Source organism: Crinia signifera, chromosome 1, assembly GCF_055691185.1.
Source record: "Crinia signifera chromosome 1, ASM5569118v1, whole genome shotgun sequence".
In the NCBI taxonomy this organism is placed as follows: Eukaryota; Metazoa; Chordata; class Amphibia; order Anura; family Myobatrachidae; genus Crinia; species Crinia signifera.
Genome location: NC_139217.1, coordinates 77,503,081 through 77,523,885, shown reverse-complemented (window position 1 = coordinate 77,523,885; position 20,805 = coordinate 77,503,081). Strand labels below are relative to the sequence as shown.

At 45.7% G+C, this 20,805-nt stretch overlaps 2 protein-coding genes across 2 annotated transcripts in view; both read right to left on the bottom strand.

Moving 5' to 3' along the window:
- Window positions 1-1,592, bottom strand: part of GNPDA2 (glucosamine-6-phosphate deaminase 2) — a 435,608-nt gene extending 434,016 nt beyond the window's left edge. The window contains exon 1 of the mRNA XM_083166699.1: window positions 1,589-1,592. The gene's annotated coding sequence lies outside the window, so the exon portion shown is untranslated. The remainder of the gene's footprint in view (window positions 1-1,588) is intronic.
- GRXCR1 (glutaredoxin and cysteine rich domain containing 1) overlaps window positions 1-6,946 on the bottom strand; it is a 93,646-nt gene extending 86,700 nt beyond the window's left edge. The window contains exon 1 of the mRNA XM_083155436.1: window positions 6,548-6,946. Coding sequence (XP_083011562.1) covers window positions 6,548-6,946 — 399 coding nt within the window. The remainder of the gene's footprint in view (window positions 1-6,547) is intronic.
- Between the last annotated feature and the right edge of the window lie 13,859 nt (window positions 6,947-20,805).

Here is a 20,805-nt window from a genome sequence, read left to right as displayed (position 1 = left end):
AAAGAATTGTCAGACAAAACAAGTTTACAACTATAATAGGTTTAAATGTGAGTAGAATCAAAAAGAAATAGAGAAACTGGTTTATGAATTGCAGGATGGAGAAATGAGCAGGTAGGGTAAATGGAAGGCCTTGAGGTGCTAGCAAGGAAAACTGCCATTTATAGTTTAAAGACTTGTGAAATGGAAATAGTATGGTGGAAACATCGATATAAATATGAAACTAAATAAGGACTTGGTATAAGGTACTGAGGTAATCAGTATCTGTTGCTAGGAAAGACTGGAACACAAGTATGTGTACTGACAAAAGATGGCGGCACTCAACAGGTACTACCCAAAGTTGGCTGCAAAAGATTAAGCACTGTCCCGTCTGGAAGTATAGCAGATAGAGCAGGGTAGTGAAGCAAGGTGCGAGTGACCGCCTGACCGTCGGGATACTGACATCGGAATTCGGACTGTTAAATGCCCGACAGTTGGGATATTAAGATGTAAGGATAATTATATACTATAATTGGGGTGTGCAGTCCAGGAACCCCCCCCCCCCCTCCCCCCATGGCTTCCAAGCTAGTATTTCAAGTAGTATTCAGAGCTTAACTGTGGCCGTGGATTTGTTCCAGCTGCATTTGTTTTGGTCATTGTACATATGGAGCCGCTCTCCTTGAGTCTGACAGGATGGGGCATGCGCGCACAAGATGTTCATGTGCCCCATTCTGTCACAAGCCCCCGTAGATGTCTCCCGCCGCTGCCCGTCTCCCCGGCTCTTCTCTGCACACTGCCCGCTTCCTCCCTTAAGCAGAGACGGGCAGGGAAGCACCCTGTCCCTGCTCCCCGCCACCTTGCTGACTGGGACGTGTGAGCGAGAGAGCCACTTGTGCCTCCTCATCAGCCAGCCCGCTGTCCGCCAGCCTGCAGCAGCACATGAAATCTGGTGATCAGGAAGGCTGGCTGACGGCGGCTCCATCTGTACTTGACAAATTGTTTGTTATGGAATCTGAGTATTGTGTTCGTATAATACTAGGAACACACTGGGTGACACATTATATAATCTGTTCTGTGGATATATATTGTTTGGAGATAGGTGGAGTATGCACACAATGGGCCTGATTTAGATCCAATCAGTCATGGGGCCGAATTCGGCCTTGTTTCAGGTGGTGCGGGACTGCCCATGTCCATGGGTGAATATGCGCATGCGTAGGCCCCCTATGCGAATGCCTTTGGTGAGTATCACACTCATCTAGGCATTAACAAAGGCAGGGGATCAAAGGCAGTTGACAGGGGACGGCAGCAGGAGAATGCCTAATGTTTTATGAGAAAGAAACACAGAAGGCTGAATAAGCCTGAGGTGACATAAACCACTAAGGGTTCTCCCAGGGTACACTCTGCTGTTGGTCACATGCTATTGTAATGAGGATGGGCACAAGGCCTATCAGAGCAGGGGGAGGGTTTAGACAGGGTAGGAATGATCACGAGTTTAGAGTGATCACCCTCTGTTCAAGAAGCCCCACCCACCCTTCCCTATTTCTCTTCCTCTTCGGCGGCGGTAAAGAACGGTCATTCTTTAAGAACTCTGTGTGTGTGTAGGTAGTGGGGTGCACTCTCCCTCGACATCGATTGTCATGGGCCATGCTTCTGTCCAGGGAATGGCCTTCACCACCAGGCCTGGTGGCTGACCAGGGAGAGTGGTCACCCAGCGTTGTATGTATGCTTAGTGATCTTTAACCCCACCTTTCCTATAGCGACCGTTCTTTAGTGCCGCCACCATTCATAGTCTTAGTTAATTGTCAAAATAAATTTGACATTCTTTTTGAAACGCCAGCACTTTGTGTCGTGTCTTTATTTTAAGTTAAGTTATATAAGGTTTAGAGTTAAGTTTGCATAGGTGTATCAACCGTCAGGGTGGGCCAGGGGGATACCCGATGGTGAGTTTATGTAAGTGTGTCAATGCCTGCATGGTGCGGACAGCTGACGTCACATGACAACAGCACCCGCCCCCAAATTGGGCCATTTCCATCGGAAATAAAGGTCAGCCTAGAATTATTTGCAAACGGGTCAAAAATAATTTCACGCGTGTAAGCGCACGTGGCTGGGGGGCATTCAGTCGGCCTGCAGGTGGGGGGCAGGCGGCGTTTATCCTGTCTGCTAGTCTGCAAACATACGCAGCCTAGCAAACAAGTCTGAATCAGGTCTAATATGTCTGTGAATGACAATATACAGTACTGGCATATCTGGCTATTAGCAAATTGCTGACTGCCCGTACACTTGTTTAAGCGACTGATATCTCATCTGGGCAGACAGATTCACAAGCCCGTCCAGGTGTGATGTCACAGTAGACACATAAAGCAGCTGATCGGTAAGTGTCAGCTGCTCAATCAGCAGAGGAGGCAGTGTGCAGACACGTGGAGTAAGTGTGTGAGCAGCCTAGCTTGTATTCACTGTGCTAGAAAGTCTACTGCTGTGACACACATGGCACACATGCACACATTAATATATTGCAGTTTATATTTCTATGCTGCAACAGTGAGAGTGTGACTGGTGAGTGACTGTCATCCTGTGTAGGGATTATTTAAGGAACTGGTTTGAGGTTTGGAATTTATGGAGTCAGTGGTGCAAATTGTGATTCAATTAATTCAATTGATACTATTCTTCAATAAGTGTGTGATATTCCAATTGTGTGTGTTTGCCTTCTATTGTCTACTTTCATGTTTTTTCTATTTTCTTTATTGTTGATCAGCATTTTTGAACATACTATCCATCAATAATGGTTGGTGAACATCTATAGCAGAATATCGTATCTTCTGCATTAATCTATTTCTTAACATAGGTGCACACTGGCTAAAAAATCAGCCTTTCAATTGAGTGTGCAGAAAAGCCAATGCACGATATATCTGCAGGTATATTGGTATGAGTGGTAAGCAGGGGTTAAAGTGAGGGGGAACAGGGTGGAACTGAGTTCCACCACCTCTAATGGTGAGGAGAAACAAATACAATCTCCACCTTGGACCTGCACTGTAATTCTAACAGAAAAACATTATAGTTTGCAAGTGGGTGCTAAAAACCTACCACTTTCTCTGGCTCTGCTTAATGATGGGAAGATAAAGGGGAGGGATTAGGTGGCAGAGGGAAATTAGTTTGCCCACATCTTCTCCAGGACCACTTTAAGCCCTGGTGGTAAGTCTACCGCAGGGGCTGCCGGTGGCTGACATCGTAACTGGGCAGGTTCATGTAAATGCCCACCCAGATGTGATATTATGCAAGACACATTGGGCCAATAATTGGTATGTGTGGAAGCCCATACCATTCGTCATATAGGTAATCCATTACCCTAGTGTGTACCCAGCATCACAATTTATCACAATTTCTAGTACTGCCAACCATTGATTAACAATTGTCAATTGTCTTTTCTATATGTTCTATTTGCTTATGAATTTATCTTATTGCATTCTCTAGGTTTGTAATTGATATTTTAAACATATTTTAAATGTGTGTGTTATTTCTAATTAGTGTTCTTACAACTACTGTACTTATGTTAATCAAATTCTTTTGATGATGTGAAGGTAGCCAACTACTTTCCTGTTTTTACTGTAAATAAAAATACCGTTGTGGTTTGGCAAAAAACCTTACAGATGTAGCAGTGATCATAGTTACTGCGATATGGCCACTGATGCCAAAGACTCAACCATGGCTCAGAAACGCTATGTCTTGCCATCGCTGTTCAATGCCTTTCCAGAGCCGAGGGAGCAAATTAGGCACATGAGTGTGGCGTTGAAACTACAACAATCATCACTGATGTTTCACAAGTCATTTGGTATGGCAACAAAGAGTGCATGGCTACATCAGTATGTGGTCAATCCTGGTTGAATCCTCATGAAACCCAGGAGGTAAATAGAGGGATTGGGGTTAGGGTTAGACAGTAGATGGGATAGTTTTAGACTGTGGGGGTAGTAGATGATAGAGTTAGGCTGTGGGGAGGGGAAGTGTAGGGTCAGGCTGCCTGGGGGGGATGCTTAGAGTTAAGACCCAAATTCACTAGCTCGTGGTATCGCATGCGATACCCCACCAACTCACCCGGCAGCTCCCGGCCAACATCTGAAACTCCAATCCGTGGAGCTTGGGAATGGGGGCAAGGCCTGGTGGCAAGGGGGCGTGGCCTAGAAATTGCATCACTCCCACAATGCCACGGCCATGTTTTGCCGCTGTGGGGGCATGGCCAGAGGCTCTGTGAGCTGCTGGCCATGCCCCAGCCCCTCTGGCTGCAGAAATAGACACAACATCTATTTACAGGTGACAGGGTCAACTCCCAACTGACCCACCCCCCCCCCCCCTTCCTGGGGACAATGACGGCCCCGGTCGGGACACAGGAACGTTCTAAAAAAAATTGACATTCCTGTGAATATCCAGACAGTTTGGAAGTATAATTTGGCCTTAAGTCCCGTAACCACATCACACATCCAGATAAACAAGCTGTTATCACATCAGCTTTCGTTCTGAGAAATATAGTCATTCAAATAGAAAGTGAGACAGGATTTCCAGGAACGACAAAGGCTAAATGCGGAGATTGTACTGGCAGCATTTGCATTTTACTGCAATTCTGCTGATCACAACTATTAAGCTTTGGAAATCAAGCAGCTATTTTAAGTGCTATTTAAATATCCAACTGTAGAAAAGTACAAAGCATAATAACATAATGATAGTGATGCACATACATTATACTGTACATATACAGTATATATATATATATATATATATATATATATATATATATATATATATATACATATACATAGAGTAGAAAAGTCCACAGTTACACATTTGCATGGCATTTATCAAATTGAATACTGACTGTTAATTCATGAATATTTACAAAGACAGGACAACATATGTCACGCTGAGCCTGATAAATTACCATACCTCTATGGGTTGGCTTCCTTCCTGCCATCGCAAATAAATAACTACATAAATAATAGATTTGTGCAGTGTTTTATTTTGTTTGCGGTCTCTGCTGATAAAAATCCTGTCGTATTCCGCATTCTATCATCTAAGGAATATAGCCAGAATCTAGCACTTAATTCCCTCAGAAGATCTGCCTAAAGTCATACATGCATTTATATCATCACGCCTAGACTACTGCAATGCCCTCTACCTGGGTCTCCCAGCAAAAGAATTGCACCGCTTGCAGCTGGTACAAAACGCCAGACTATTAACTAACCAGCCCCGCTCCTGCCACATAACTCCCATTCTCTACTCCCTTCACTGGCTACCTGTAAAATGGCGAATCGTTTTCAAGATTGGCTTACTCACTTTCAAGGCCCTATATGACCAGGGCCCAAGGTACCTGCAGCAGCTTCTGATTCCTTACTGTCCTATTCGATTACTACGATCTGTTGAAGAAGGACTACTGACAGTAGGAAGAATTTCCCAGAATTCATCAGGGGGTCGAGCTTTCAGCTTTGTTGCTCCAACTCTATGGAACTCTCTTCCTCGCACAGTGCGAGAAGCCCCCACTGTAGAATCCTTTAAAAATAGACTAAAGACGTACTTATTTACTCAAGCATTTCACTGACATCCAATGCTAAGCTTGTTTTGTATTGTGAGCTGTAAAGACAATGGTAAAGCACCTTGAGTCATATTGGGAGAAAAGTGCTATATAAATATCATCATTATTATTATTTTATACGAAGAATAATGCAAAACAAATGCTTAGCCAACAGCAATGTTTGGTGTGTGATAAGATGATGAAGGTAAAATTTAATAATGCATGATCCGCAAGTGATCCAAATAGGCTAGTAATAGGTTATATAATGAATAAACTGCAAAGGTTGATAAGTAGTAGTACAGTATAGTATATACTGTATGGCACAAGTAATAGGACTGCTATTGACTTAATACATTAAGTGAGATATATATATATATATATATATATATATATATATATCAAGAGAGTTATCTATATATATATACAGGTCGAGTATCCCGTATCCGAATATCCGTTATCCGAATTATTCCGAAATACGGACATTCCAGAAAGTGAAAAAAAATTTTTTTTTTGCTAAAAACTCACTGGGGACATATGTAACAGCATCACTGGGGACATGATATGTAACTGGCACTATATATGTGCAAGACAATGATTGCTTGGCATTCAAATTCAGTGCTGAGATAGTACACACATTTTGTTTCACGTTTTTGAAACCTTGTTTTTTGAACAATTAAAATATGTTTGTGTGTATTTTATGTGGTAATAAAATATATTTGTGTGTATATTATGTGTTTATACAGCATAAATGCAAGATACTTCAAAATACATCATTGAAATATTAAAATATTCCGAAATACGGAATAATCCGTTATCCAAAATTCTCCTGGTCCCGAGCATTTTGGATACGGGATACTCAACCTGTATATATATATATATATATATATATATATATATATATATATATATATATATATATATATATATATATATATATATATATATATATACATATACATATATATATATATATATATATATATATATAATTACAGTATACATATTTATTCCACTTACCTGGAAAACCTTTGCCAAGTTGTCAAACAAGGCTTGGCCTGCACTAACTTTGTGTTTGACTCCTCGGACTGTACCATTCTTACTGAGAATATTCACTCGTTTTGTCCCAAATCCTCTATCCTTAGTGGCTCTTGCCAAAACAAGTAAGTCATCTGGTTCATTTTCACTTTCGTCGTACTCTGAACCTAAGAAGCCATTATGTTGGCCATCTGTCTCACTGGGTAAGCTGTTCTGGTCAGTCTCCGAGCTGCTGGCACATTCAGAATCCACGGAGTCTCCATCTGTGTAGACTTCTTTCAGCACTCGCCCACTATAAGAGGACGCTATCCGGAACCTCACTTTTCTTTGTTGTCTGTCAGCTTCTGACTTCATGTCCATGTTTAGTATGTCTCCATCCATGGATATAAACACCCCAGCCACTTACATTGTACAGGCCCAAATTGTCACCTTGTTTGCCAGCTTGTTAAACTCGCAACAATAGAAATACTACGTGTAGTGAAAGCACCCATAAGGAAACTGGGATGGCAAGGTCTAGCTCACTCTGAAACTGTGATAAATAATGGATTTCTATCTGCTATGGTTACTCTTAAGCTAAAACCTGTAAATGAATACGCCTAATAAATTATGTAAGAGCCGTAGTGTACTTTCACAGCAGATCCAGCTAAGGGGAAGCAATGGTAGGCCAAGATATGTAGAAATTATACAGTTATTAAAAGCCATAATAAACATTTATAATACATTATCGGTACTTGTTTCCTAGCACGGCACTACCGATGTCAATTGTATGACATCGGGTCGGAAAAATCGGTCGCATCGGATGCGATGCGACCGATTCAACCCGATTTTTACTTGTACAGCCACCCTAATGGCTGATTGTTAAATACCCCCCCCCCAGACCCGATTTTTAATTGTATGCCCACCCTGATGGGTAATTACTATGACAAATCCCCCCCCCCATTGTTAACGCCAGGCCACGATCAACGCCAACCCGAAGCGTGGCGAGCGCAGCGAGCCCGCGAGGGGAGGCGGTACGTGTCCTCCAACATTTTCATACCCCCACTATCCACGTTGGAGTGTAGCTGATTTTATATAGTGTGGCGAGCGCAGCAAGCCCCGTGAGGGGACACGTATGACTTCACACGTATTATGCGTCCCCTCGCGGGGCTCTCTGCACTTGCTACGCTTCGGGCTCGGTGGCTTGCTGCGCTCGCCACACTATATAAAATCAACTCCATGCCATCGTGGATAGTGGGGGTATCAAAAGGTCGGAGGACGCGTACCGCCGCCCCTCGTGGGCTCACTGTGCTCGCCACACTTTGGGTTGACGTTTATCGTGGCATTGCGTTAACAATGGGGGGGGGGGCATTTGACATAATTTTTAACCATCGGGGTGGGTATACAATTAAAAATTGGGTCTGGGGGGCATTTAACATTGGGTCCAATGTAAAATCGGGTCTGAGGGACCATTTAATATTGGGTCCAATGTAAAAATTGGGTCGGTCGCGTCGCATCGAATTAAAATTGTACAGAAACGTCTTTAAAGCCCGAAAATCGGGTCGGTCGGGTCCCATCGCATACCTTAAGTTATGGAATGCGATGGGACCCGACGGGCGCCGTGCTAGGAAACAATTACCACATTATCTTTAGGTCTAAATGGCCTATTTACTAAGCCTTGCAGAGAGATAAAATGGAGATATGGGTCCTTATTCTTTTTGACTCGCAAGGCGAAATTCGCAGCCTTGCTAGTCCGCCAGTCGCCGCCTGCCACACACACAGACACCCCCCCCCCTGCACGGCGCAATTTCCCACAGGCATGAGAATGGATGATTTGCATAATCATCCATTCACAGCCTTGCGTGCAGGCACAAAATCATTCAATGGTCGCCGACCATTGAATGATTTTTCAAGCGCTCGCGAATCTAGGACACCTCTGTGGTGTCTTACATCTGCGAGTGCCTGTACGGGAAGCGGGTTGGCAGTTGTTATCTGCTGATGTCAGCTGCCCGACACTCCTGCACCCGTGTCATTGGGGAATTACCATAAGAATGCCCAGTGTTTTCATGGGAACGCCCATGAAACACTGGGCGTTCCCATGGGTGGATCCCCCAGCCCGCAACTCCACACACACTGACCCCCTAATTATTTTAAGTACAAAACCTAACAATGGGGTTTATTCTAGTTCATTCTTTCTGACAAATTCTTTCTTAGATGGACAAAACCATGTGCACTGCAGGGGGGCAGATGTAACATGTGCAGAGAGAATTAGATTTGGGTGAGTTATTTTGTTTCTGTGCAGGGAAAATACTGACTGCATGATTTTACACTGCAATATAGATCTCACTTTGAAGAAAAACCCCACCCAAATCTAATTCTCTCTGCACAAGTTACATCTGCCCCACCCGCAGTGCACATGGTTTTGTCCATCTAAGAAGGATTTTGTCAGAAAGAATGGACTAGAATAACCCCCAATATAACGGACTCCAGAGGTGGGGCTGCAGCACAGTCAAAAATTCAAATAAGGAAGCCACACCTCTGGTGGCAATACTGGGTGCAATACACACTCAAGTTATACTTTGGGCCTGATTCATGCGTACACATGCCAGTGCGCGCATGTGATCACTTAAACTGCGATCACCTGGTGATCACAATTTAAGTAAGGATGGTGAGACCGGGCCATTCCAGGGGAGGGCTGCAGTGGCTGTGTGATGCCAAATGCAGCGGCTGTGATTCTAAAGCGCCTATTGAATTATTGCGATTTACATTTACCTTCACTTAACTCTACTTACCCCTAGAAATAAATCACAGGGACACCTTATCCTAAAACAATCACACGGACAACAAATGCATAAGTTTAAAAGGTCAACAGTAGTTATTGATGGTATGACCATATTGAAAGGGATGCCAGGAAAGCGCTTGGAGACCAGCTAAGTCACAAATGTTAACAATGGTGGCGGCTACAACGCCCCAACTTGTAACCAAGGCGATGAACCACCCCCATTGAATTTAAGGCACAGCCCGCACTGTGAAGGTCTTACCGCCCCTCCTATTGCATGGGGAGGACAGTTCAAGGAAGTCGAGAGCGCCCTCCCGCCAATTAGAAATTTATTTTTGTGAAGCCAAATTGTGTGAAGGCCGAAAGGCCAGGTGGTAATTGAAGAAAGCAAGGGAGGGAGGGTGGGAATCCAGACTCAAAGAGGAAGCAGAATCACCTGACCCCTATATACCCTTGCATAAGCTACCACCCATTCTACACCTGATTGGCTACACCTAACATCACTGAATTCTATGGGTAAGAAACTCTTCAACTAACTTTATTAGGACAATCATAAAAATTCCAAGGCTCTTAAATGCCCTCATGCCTATACAGCCCTCGCTTAATCTAAGCTGCGCAACAAGGGAGCTGACTGTCCTGTGCGAGCACTTTGCTAAATGTTTAGAGATAATATTGTACCCTGTAAGTTTGTGGTGAGATCAGGCTGCAAGTGGGGAGTTGTGCCGGCATTTACATGGCATTGCAATAGCAATTCTGCCCCTTTTTGGCTATTTAAACAGAACTACCGGCCTTATTCACAACCGATCGCTTACATTAGATTACGATCAGACGTGCATTTTACTAATGGTTGGGAAACTGCGCATGTACAGCACGAGACCTGCAAATTTGCAAATGCTTCTGCCTGATTTACAGGTACAGGGGTTCGGGGGATATGGGTTGCAATACATGCAACCCATGTATTGCAATGTCTACTTGCATCCTTACAACAAATCCCTGCAAGACAGCCACAAAATAGAGGTTATTATTATGCCTCCACCACATACTTGCCTACTTTTGAAAACTAGTTTCAGGGAGATTATAGTTGGTAGTAGAATTTTGCACAGTGCCCCATTGAGGGGGCGTGTCATACTCCACCCAAAGGGTGTGTTTAGTTCCATATATGGATAGATTGTGAAAAGAGATTGTGAACGTGGCACCTAGAAGCGTTGGGGTGTGCACTGCTACATCTGAGAGGAATCTTTTAAAATTACTTATATCTAAATGTAGATGAGCCCCAGAGCACTTAGTAAGAGCTGATATACAGTACTTGCTAAAGTGCTGGGAAATGGTGCTGATGACTCAATGTAAATGTATCCATCTCTCATTACTTTTTCCCCAAAAAAATGTAACAGTGTAATGTGGGCTAGGTGAAATAAGGGAGATTGATAGACTAATGAGGGAGAGAGGGAGATTGCTGCTATTTCAGGGAGTCTCCTGTAGAATGCAGGAAGGCAGGCAGTTATGCTCCACCATGCCTCACAAACTAATGTCATGTGAAGAATACAAACATGGATCTGAACAGTCACATGATCTTTCATATGAGTCCTGACCTACAAAATGTCTAGCAAAATGTATTACGTCTGGTTCATGATTAGTTTATTGGTTTTCTGGGTGCTCGCTGATAAATAAAGATGTGATTTACATTGTGAGCCATCATTAAAAAAAAGTGCTGTGTTGTGTCACGCAGAACGCATTCTCTTGACAAACTGCAGTTTGATCTTCAGTTTCATCAGAGTTTCAGTGTGATATTTAAGCATCAGTGGATGCTACTATCAGGCATGTCAAAAGTCTCCTCCACGCTGACAATTCATTTCCGCCGCTCTGCAGGACATTCCTATATGACAGCATGTGGGGAAAAAATTCAATGCTTCACTACTCTGCTTATTATTTACTCCCAGTACGAACGCCGCATTCACACACCGAGTGCTTGGCTTTTCTTTGTAGAGTTCTTTGCAGTGAACCATGTGCGAAGCTAAAACAGGAAAATGAGTTAGGATGTGTTTCATTTTGGGTTAAACTATATATTGTGATTTTTCGCTGGATAGGACAGATCAAAAGCCACCAGCGGTATAGTTTAAGGCTGCAAAATATCAATATAGTTGGAAGGAAACCACACAAAATAATGAGTTATTGACTTCTGCATTATTTCAGATCTGGGAGAAGTACATTCATACTCAGGATGCGATTAGGATCCGTGCGGTCAGGATCCGTGCATTCAAGAGGCTGGTATTCCAAAGGGTCGGTGGTAAGTACTGGGGTTAGGGTTAGGCACTAGAGGGAGTGTAAGGGCTAGGGGGTGTGCAGGACCTAAAAAAAGGTTCCAGGTGCCATGGGCCACAGGTTCTCAAAGTTGGTGCCGAAGACCACACACAGTGCATGTTTCGCAGGTCTCCTCTCAGAATCAAGTGAAATAATTAGCACCACCTGTGGATTTTTTAAAATGTGTCAGTCAGTAATGAGAGCACCTGTACGGTGACCTGGAAAACATGAACTGTGTGAGGTCCTTAGGGCCGAGTTTGAGAACCACTGCCCTAGGCTACTACACATGTAGCTCTCCTTGTAATGCTGTTTAACATATGTGTATAAGCGCTCAGAGATTTGCTAGTCATACTGCGCATGTGCATGTAACAAAGGTTCTACAACTGGCATGTAGGATCTAATGCTTGTGGGGTGTGAAGGAGACGTTGGCTTTAGGCTGCCCAGCTGGCTCTGTAGCACAATGTACATAAAGTAATGATTCCATCCGTAAGTTACATTGGCACAGCCATCTGTCAGTCACCTTAAGAACTATACTCCCCTCGGTACATGGGGATGGGTGATAGCTAAGAAGCATGGAATAAATTAGGCTTTCATTTTATATCAGGGATGCCGACTTTTGAAAGCTCCTCTCTGGGAGAAGCCCGGAGAGGAGACTTGTTTCAGCAGGATTTCTGGGGGCGGGGCTTAAGTGTGATGTCATTAAGCCCCCATGAAGGAAAGTGACATAGTTTGCCGATCTCCGTGGAGGGGCGGGGCTAAATGACGCAATAATGCCACTTAGCCCTGCCCCCTCCCCTGAGATCGCCGCGGTCAGGGGGGGGAAGCCGCAATCAGGGGGGAGCGGGGGTCCCCCAGAATCCGTGATGGTTGCCCACCTTTCCGGGGGGCCGGGAGGGTGACCCGATTTTTGGGACCCTCCCAGCCATTCCAGGAAGTTAGGCAACCCTGTTTTATACTTCAACTGTCACCTGCAAGGTGCCCCCCCCCCCAGGTGCCCTAGGCTGCAGCATAATCAGCCTATTGGTTAATCAGGAAATGAGTGTGTGTGTGTGTGTGTGTGTGTGTGTGTGTGTGTGTGTGTGTGTGTGTGTGTATGTGTGTATGTGTGTCTGGGCAGATATATCAGGGTTAGGTTGTGGAAGGGGTTGACTATGGTTAGGAGCAATGATTTTATCAGCACAAAGCACAGCTACTGCAATCATTGCCCTTTTAAATGCCAGGCATAAACACAATCAGAAGTGCTAGAATTTTCAACCCGCTGCTTGTAAATAGACCCGTAGGCATCATATTTTTTGTCACTTGCAAACTTTTATACAGCAGGAAAAATTTCTGTTCCACTGCTCATATCTCCTGTTTTTATATCATTTTTGCCAGCCAAATATACACAGTTGAGTCACATTATTATGACCGCCAGCTTATAGCCGGTGTAACCACCATGTGCAGCACAGACAGTAGCTAGACAGGCAGGGAATGACTCAGTAAGGTGCTGGTAATCTGGGGCCAAGCTCTCTGCAGTGAACCCCACAGCTGCTGGAGGGTGCATGGCGGAGGATCCATAGATCAATAACATGACGATCAAGGCAGTCCCAGAGAGGCTCAATAGGGTTCGGTCTGGGGAATTAGGGAGCCAGGGAAGTACTTGGAAGTCTTGGTCGTGCTCATCCAACCACTGTCAGACATTTCTAGCCATGTGAGATGCCACATTGCCTTGCTTCAAAATACCATCTGCCCCAGAAAAGGCAGCATGTATGGGTGTACGCAGAGCCGGCCCTAGCCTAAATGACACCCTAGGCAAGATTTTGGCTGGTGCCCCCTAGCACCGCCACTAGTTTCGCCTCTGACCCTGCTCCCCTTTCCCAGCACCATCAACCCTCATCATAGCAGTCATCATTCGGTATTTTAATATTTTAAATAGAAACAGTGCACACATTCAGTGTGCAGCCCAAACAGGGGTGTGTTCTTGCTGGGAAGGGACATGGCCACACAATAGTACCCCCAATTCAAATTATGCCACACAGTAGTGCAACTTTATTCACATTATATCATGCGATGGTGTTCCTTATTCACGTTACATCACACAGTAGTACCAATTTACCTTATATACATTACTCCTCACATTATTCACATTATACCCTTAGAAAAAAATCCTGAGAAAATATTGTATTTTAAGCACCTCCATAGCCAAATTGCAACCAAGCACAAAGCATTGTGTGCTGGGCAGAGGAGAAGAGCTGCAGCTGCTGCTGTCACTTAAGGGGAGGGGGCCCAGGGCCCCCACTGGGCCCTTCCATCAGACATTGGCCTGGGTATTTTGTACCCCCATCTCTCGTCACCTCTGATAATACCACACACTAATGCCCCTTACACATGACACACATTATTAATGTCCTTACACCAGTGGCGTAACTATAGCACCGCAACTATATACCACTGTGCATGTGGGGGCGCCGGGGGGCGGGGGGCTGCGGAGCTATAGTAATGCCCCCGCCCCCCATCCCCCACAGGCTTACCTGTCTGCGTGTCCCGGCTCCCCTCCTGGCTTCAATCAATTCTATGGAGACGGACCACGATAAAATGGCCGCCCCATAAAGCAGACAGTTCTCTGAAACTGTCTGCGGTATGGGGGCGGCCATTTTATCGTGGTCCGTCTGCATAGAATTATTAATTGAAGCCAGGAGGGGAGACGGGACGCGAAGACAGGTAAGCCTGCGGCGATGGGGGGGCACCGGCAGCCGGGGGAGAGAGGGGAGGCGCCCCCCCATTAACGGCTGGGGGGGCACCCCAAACCAAGCTATGCCACTGCCTTACACATTTTGCCAACCTTTATTAATGCCCATCATACACATAATGACACACATAATGCCCCTTAAACATATGTTGCACATTATTAATGCCCTTATACACATGACACACATAATGCCCATTAGACACATGTTGCACATTATTAATACCCTTATACACATGACACACATAATGGGCCAAATGTAATAGGGTGAGAGTTTCAGAAAGTGAGAGATTTGGGAGAGTTTTCCCATGTTTTTTAAAGCAGCAATCAATTACATGGCAAAATCAACCTTTTGACCACTGTGACCTCTGCTTGGATACAGATGTTTCCTCATACATCTTGCCTCAATAGGCCATGCAGCTCCTAGCCAGTTCGGCTAACGTTGGGTGCCTTTTTGACTGAAAATTCATCCTATTCGCATTGTTATGTGACCAGGACACACAAGGAGCTTCCTATGATTAAAGTGATATGTGGCATGCCTATATTCTGTGTGTGACTGTGGCTGTACCTGCATACGGAATGCTAGGTTACAGTGATTTCCATGAATACACTGGGTGACATTCTATGCTTTGAGATAAATGCGCATGTTTTTTTAGCGCACCACATCGCCGCAAATCGCACTTTTTCAAATCGCACTTTTCTGTCAAAATTCGCATATTTAATGTGATGCGTTTTGGAGGCTGAAAAGTGCGAAGTGGTGCGATTTGCGGCAAAGTGGTGCGATGTCTTTAGTCCTAAAAATGTGCGATTTTCATGTCTGAAAATCGCACGTTTGCAGGAAAGCGCAAAAAAAAAAAACGAGCGCGGGGTCACCTAGGGACACCAGCAGCTTCTGCTGATTAAAATGATATGCAGCATGCCTATATTCTGTGTGTGAGTGAGGCTGTATCTGCATATGAAATAGTGGGTGACATTCTATGGGTTGCGATTTGTGTTTTTTTGCGTTAATTAGTAAAAAAAATGGCGATATAGCATTTTTCCTTCAAATCGCATATTTAATAGGATGCGCTAAGGGACAGAAATCGCATATTATGTGCGTTAATGCATGCTGACCAAAAGTGCGACATTAATTCGCATTTTTATCGCATCCAGATGTTTTCGTACAGAACAGTATACAACTCGCTTATTTAATGCAATGCGCATTTGCAAATCGCACTTTTTAGGTGTCTAATTATCGCACTTATTTCAGACCAGGTTCTGTTTGGCGAATGAGCCCGAACCCTGCACAGATCGCAATGTTCTGTGCAGGGTTCTGGTGTTAAAAAAAAAAAAACGTTAAAATAAAAAAAAAACGAGCGCGGGGTCCCCCGCCAGAGCATAACCAGCCCCGGGCTCATTGAGCCGGTGCTGGTGACATAAAATCAGGGTCCCCGACAAATAGGGGTCCCCTTGATTTAATGAAACCAGCACCAGACTCAAGGTCCGGCGCTGGTTCCCAAAATACGGGGGACAAAATGACTAGGGGTCCCCCGTATTTTAACAACCAGCACCGGACCCAACCAGCCAGCAGGGTAATGCCACAGCCGGGGGACACTTATTATATAAGGTCCCGCGGCCAAAGCATTAACCCCCTGGCTGGTCAGCATGGGCAGGGGTCCTGGGGAAGTGGGGACCCCCCCAATGAAGGGGTCCCCCCCCTCCAGGACTTACCAGCCCATGCTGATAGTCCGGGGCTGTCCCCGATGCCCCTGGGCGGTGGGCATCGGGCTGATGGATTGTGTAAAAAAAAGAAGAAAAACTATTGTTTTCTACTGGTGAACTATGAGTCCCAGCAAGCCTACCCCGCATGCTGGGACTTGGAGAACCACAAGTCCCAGCATGCGGGGCATTAAAGGGCCCGCTGGCACTTGTAGTTCAACAGTACAAAAAATAGTTAAAGAAAACACACTGACACCCTGAAAAATAAAAGTTTAATACACACATAACACACACACACTGATACTTACCTACCTTGAGCCCGTCGGTCGGTCCCTGGATCCTGGGTCCGGGCTCCAGGGCTCCAGGGCAGAAGAGTCCGGTTCCGGGGCCTTGGTCCTGGTTCCGGGGCTGGTCCGGGTTTCCGGGGCTCCTGGCCTGAAGAATCCGGGGTCCAGGATCCGAGGTAGTCCCCAGGGGTACCTAAGGAAGGAAATCCTACTCACCTGGTCCCCGGCGACGACCTTGGCATCCTCTCCGGCAGAAGCGTTGCTCCCATCTGGTACCCGGCTTACAGGACTTTCACAGGCGCAGAGATGTTTCTTCCTCGGCGTCTCTAGTCAGAATGATTTCTGGCCAATCAGGAGCCAAGAAAGTCGGCTCCTGATTGGCCAGAAATCATTCTGACTAGAGACGCCGAGGAAGAAACATCTCTGCTCTAGATGCGCAGAGATGTTTCTTTCTCGGAGTCTGTATTCAGAATGATTTCTGGCCAATCAGGAGCCGACTTTCTCGGCTCCTGATTGGCCAGAAATCATTCTGACTAGAGACGCCGAGGAAGAAACATCTCTGCGCCTGTGAAAGTCCTGTAAGCCGGGTACCAGATGGGAGCAGCGCTTCTGCCGGAGAGGATGCCGAGGTCGTCGCCGGGGACTAGGTGAGTAGGATTTCCTTCCTTAGGTAACCCTGGGGACTACCTCGGATCCTGGACCCCGGATTCTTCAGGCCAGGAGCCCCGGAACCCCGGACCAGCCCCGGAACCAGGACCAAGGCCCCGGAACCGGACTCTTCTGCCCTGGAGCCCCGGAGCCCGGACCCAGGATCCAGGGACCGACCGACGGGCTCAAGGTAGGTAAGTATCAGTGTGTGTGTGTTATGTGTGTATTAAACTTTTATTTTTCAGGGTGTCAGTGTGTTTTCTTTAACTATTTTTTGTACTGTTGAACTACAAGTGCCAGCGGGCCCTTTAATGCCCCGCATGCTGGGACTTGTGGTTCTCCAAGTCCCAGCATGCGGGGTAGGCTTGCTGGGACTCATAGTTCGCCAGTAGAAAACAATAGTTTTTCTTCTTTTTTTTACACAATCCATCAGCCCGATGCCCACCGCCCAGGGACATCGGGGACAGCCCCGGACTATCAGCATGGGCTGGTAAGTCCTGGAGGGGGGGGACCCCTTCATTGGGGGGGTCCCCACTTCCCCAGGACCCCTGCCCATGCTGACCAGCCAGGGGGTTAATGCTTTGGCCACGGGACCTTATATAATAAGTGTCCCCCGGCTGTGGCATTACCCTGCTGGCTGGTTGGGTCCGGTGCTGGTTCTTAAAATACGGGGGACCCCTAGTCATTTTGTCCCCCGTATTTTGGGAACCAGCGCCGGACCTTGAGCCTGGTGCTGGTTTCATTAAATCAAGGGGACCCCTATTTGTCGGGGACCCTGATTTTATGTCACCAGCACCGGCTCAATGAGCCCGGGGCTGGTTATGCTCTGGCGGGGGACCCCGCGCTCGTTTTTTTTATTTTAACGTTTTTTTTTTTTTTTAACACCAGAACCCTGCACAGAACATTGCGATCTGTGCAGGGTTCGGGCTCATTTGCCAAACAGAACCTGGTCTGAAATAAGTGCGATAATTAGACACCTAAAAAGTGCGATTTGCAAATGCGCATTGCATTAAATAAGCGAGTTGTATACTGTTCTGTACGAAAACATCTGGATGCGATAAAAATGCGAATTAATGTCGCACTTTTGGTCAGCATGCATTAACGCACATTTCTGTCCCTTAGCGCATCCTATTAAATATGCGATTTGAAGGAAAAATGCTATATCGCCATTTTTTTTACTAATTAACGCAAAAAAACACAAATCGCAACCCATAGAATGTCACCCACTATTTCATATGCAGATACAGCCTCACTCACACACAGAATATAGGCATGCTGCATATCATTTTAATCAGCAGAAGCTGCTGGTGTCCCTAGGCATTCAAAATGCCCTAGGCATTTGCTTAGTTTGCTTATGCCTAGGGTCGGATCTGGGTGTACGGGATCTGCAAGGATTGATTTATAATCAAATACATCAAGAGTGCCTTCCACATGGATGGGTAGGCTCAGAGAATGCCACGTAAAACATTCCCTTGACCATAATGCTGTTACCACCAGCTTGCAATGGTTGCAGGGTGTTGGTTCTCCAAATGTTTCTTGCCTGACACGCCAACGTCCATCGGTTTGATGAAGTCAACCCTTCACCGATCAGCGGAGATCCAATTCCAATACTGCCATGCAAATTGGAGTCTTCTCCGCCAATTTGCCTTAGTTAACATAGGTGTAGCGACCATCCATTTGCTACGGAGCCCCATGCACTGCAGGGTTCTCTAAACTGTCATTTTAGACACACATCTGCAAGCCCCCCAGGTTAATTTTGATGTAGCGTGTCTATCGACCCTGTATAGACTGTAGTGTGTCTATCGACCCTGGTGGTTATTTGCAATAGTGCCAATTGTCCAATCATGATACACCTTCACCACAGCAGCATGCGAACAGTCCACAATCTGTGCTGTTTCAGGAATGCAACTTGGATAAATTGCCCAATTCACCCATGACAGCAATGAGTTGTATGTGTGCAGACGGCCTACCTCACACCTTATACCACCAATCCAGCACAGGGCACGTGACGTACTTCATAAACTACGTGCTGTGGTGTATGGGCAACGGCACCTGCAGCTGTTGATATCGATAGCTGCAGGTGCTGAAACGGTCATTGCTGCTGACCGTTCACACATTGCCCTGCATATCGGCATGTGGAGTGTGCCCTTGTCATTTACCCCACTCAGGAGTAGTAATCCATGGGTGAGAATATAAACATAACATAGGTCCTTATTCTGATCGGTGCGGTAATATCCGCGTGCGTTCGTGCCGCCGATGTTTTGTGTCTGCGCATGTGCAGAGGCGTCTCTGCGCATGTGCGAGCGGGGCGTACGGCCAAATTCCGCATGAAATGTGAACACTCCGAACAGGGGGTGGAGAGGGGCGTGAAGGGCTATTTGGGCTCATTACCATATGCATACGCCCCGCGTTTCATGGGCGTTCCCATGCAAACGCTGGGCGTACGTATGGTAATGCGGCCGTGACGCACGTGTAGGGGGCGGACATATGACATCGCCGGATGTCAGCTGCCCGCCCAGATCCCTGCTTTTGCACGGAAAAATGTCCGTGTGGTCTGAGGTTGCGGGAGCTGGTGGAGCACTCGGTCCTGCATTCGATGGTCTGCGACCATCGAATGATGGGGGAGGTTCCCTGAGATGGAGGAGGCGTATTCCGTGAAAAATACACGTGCGGTCCGTTCGGCCAGCTTCTTACCGCGTACGGACGGAGTTGGCGATCCGTATGGAAGGCGGGGTTTCGCACGCACGGTCCTGGCCGCATAATCTGATCCGGCCGCACCGATCAGAATAAGGGCCATAATGAGCACTGATAACACTGCGGTCAGGGTTGAACTGATGTTAGGTTAAAATAATACTGTCAACAACCTGACTGTCGACATGCATTTTTAACATGTTGACAGTATGGCCATGTAGATATTTTGTATGTAAACATTCTGAATGTTAAATAAATTTCAGTCATAAAACAAACCACAAGAGGCTGCTCTACATCAACATGTAAAGTCATTCAGAACTGTGGAGATGATTTAGTGTACGGTGAGGTAAGGGGAATACCTGGTCATTCTATAAATCAGACTAAAAACCACGAAAGGACAGTTAACACCCCACATAGATGCATTCTGTGCAGTACTTTGCAATACTACTGTATGTCGCAGCAAAATGGAGGATTGGGCAGCAAAATGGAAGATGAGATTTAATATTGATAAATGTTATGCATTTTGGGACCAGAAACATGCACACAATCTATAATTTAAATGGGGAATTTCTAACAGAATCATTAATGGAGAAGGATTTCGGGACATCGACAGTGCTCAATGTCATGTAGCAGCAGCAAAGGCCTATAAGGTATCAGCATGCATAAAAAGTGTCATAAAGGCGAGTGAAGGGTAATGATCGATGCCATCGTATAAATCGTTGGTATGGCCTCTTCTGGAATACAGTGGCCCTCCAACTGTTGTGAAACTACACATCCCAGCATGCCTTGCCATATTTTTAGCATTCCCTAATAGCAAACTGTGGCAAGGAATGAAGGGACTTGTAGTTTCACAACTGCTGGAGGGCCATAGTTTGTCTATGCCTGGTTTAGAGTAATCAGACTATGAGTAAAGGCTAGGCAGATTAGGGGCCAGATTCTCTAAGGTTCAAAAGTGATAAAATGGAGAGTGATAAACAGCCAGCCAATCAGCTCCTACCTGCCATGTCACAGACTGTGTTTGAAAAATCTCAGACAGGAGCTGATTGGTTGACTGTTTATCACTCTCCATTTTATCACTTTTGAAGCTTAGAGAATCTGGACCCTTGTATATTTACTTTGGAAAAGAGGCATCTAAGAG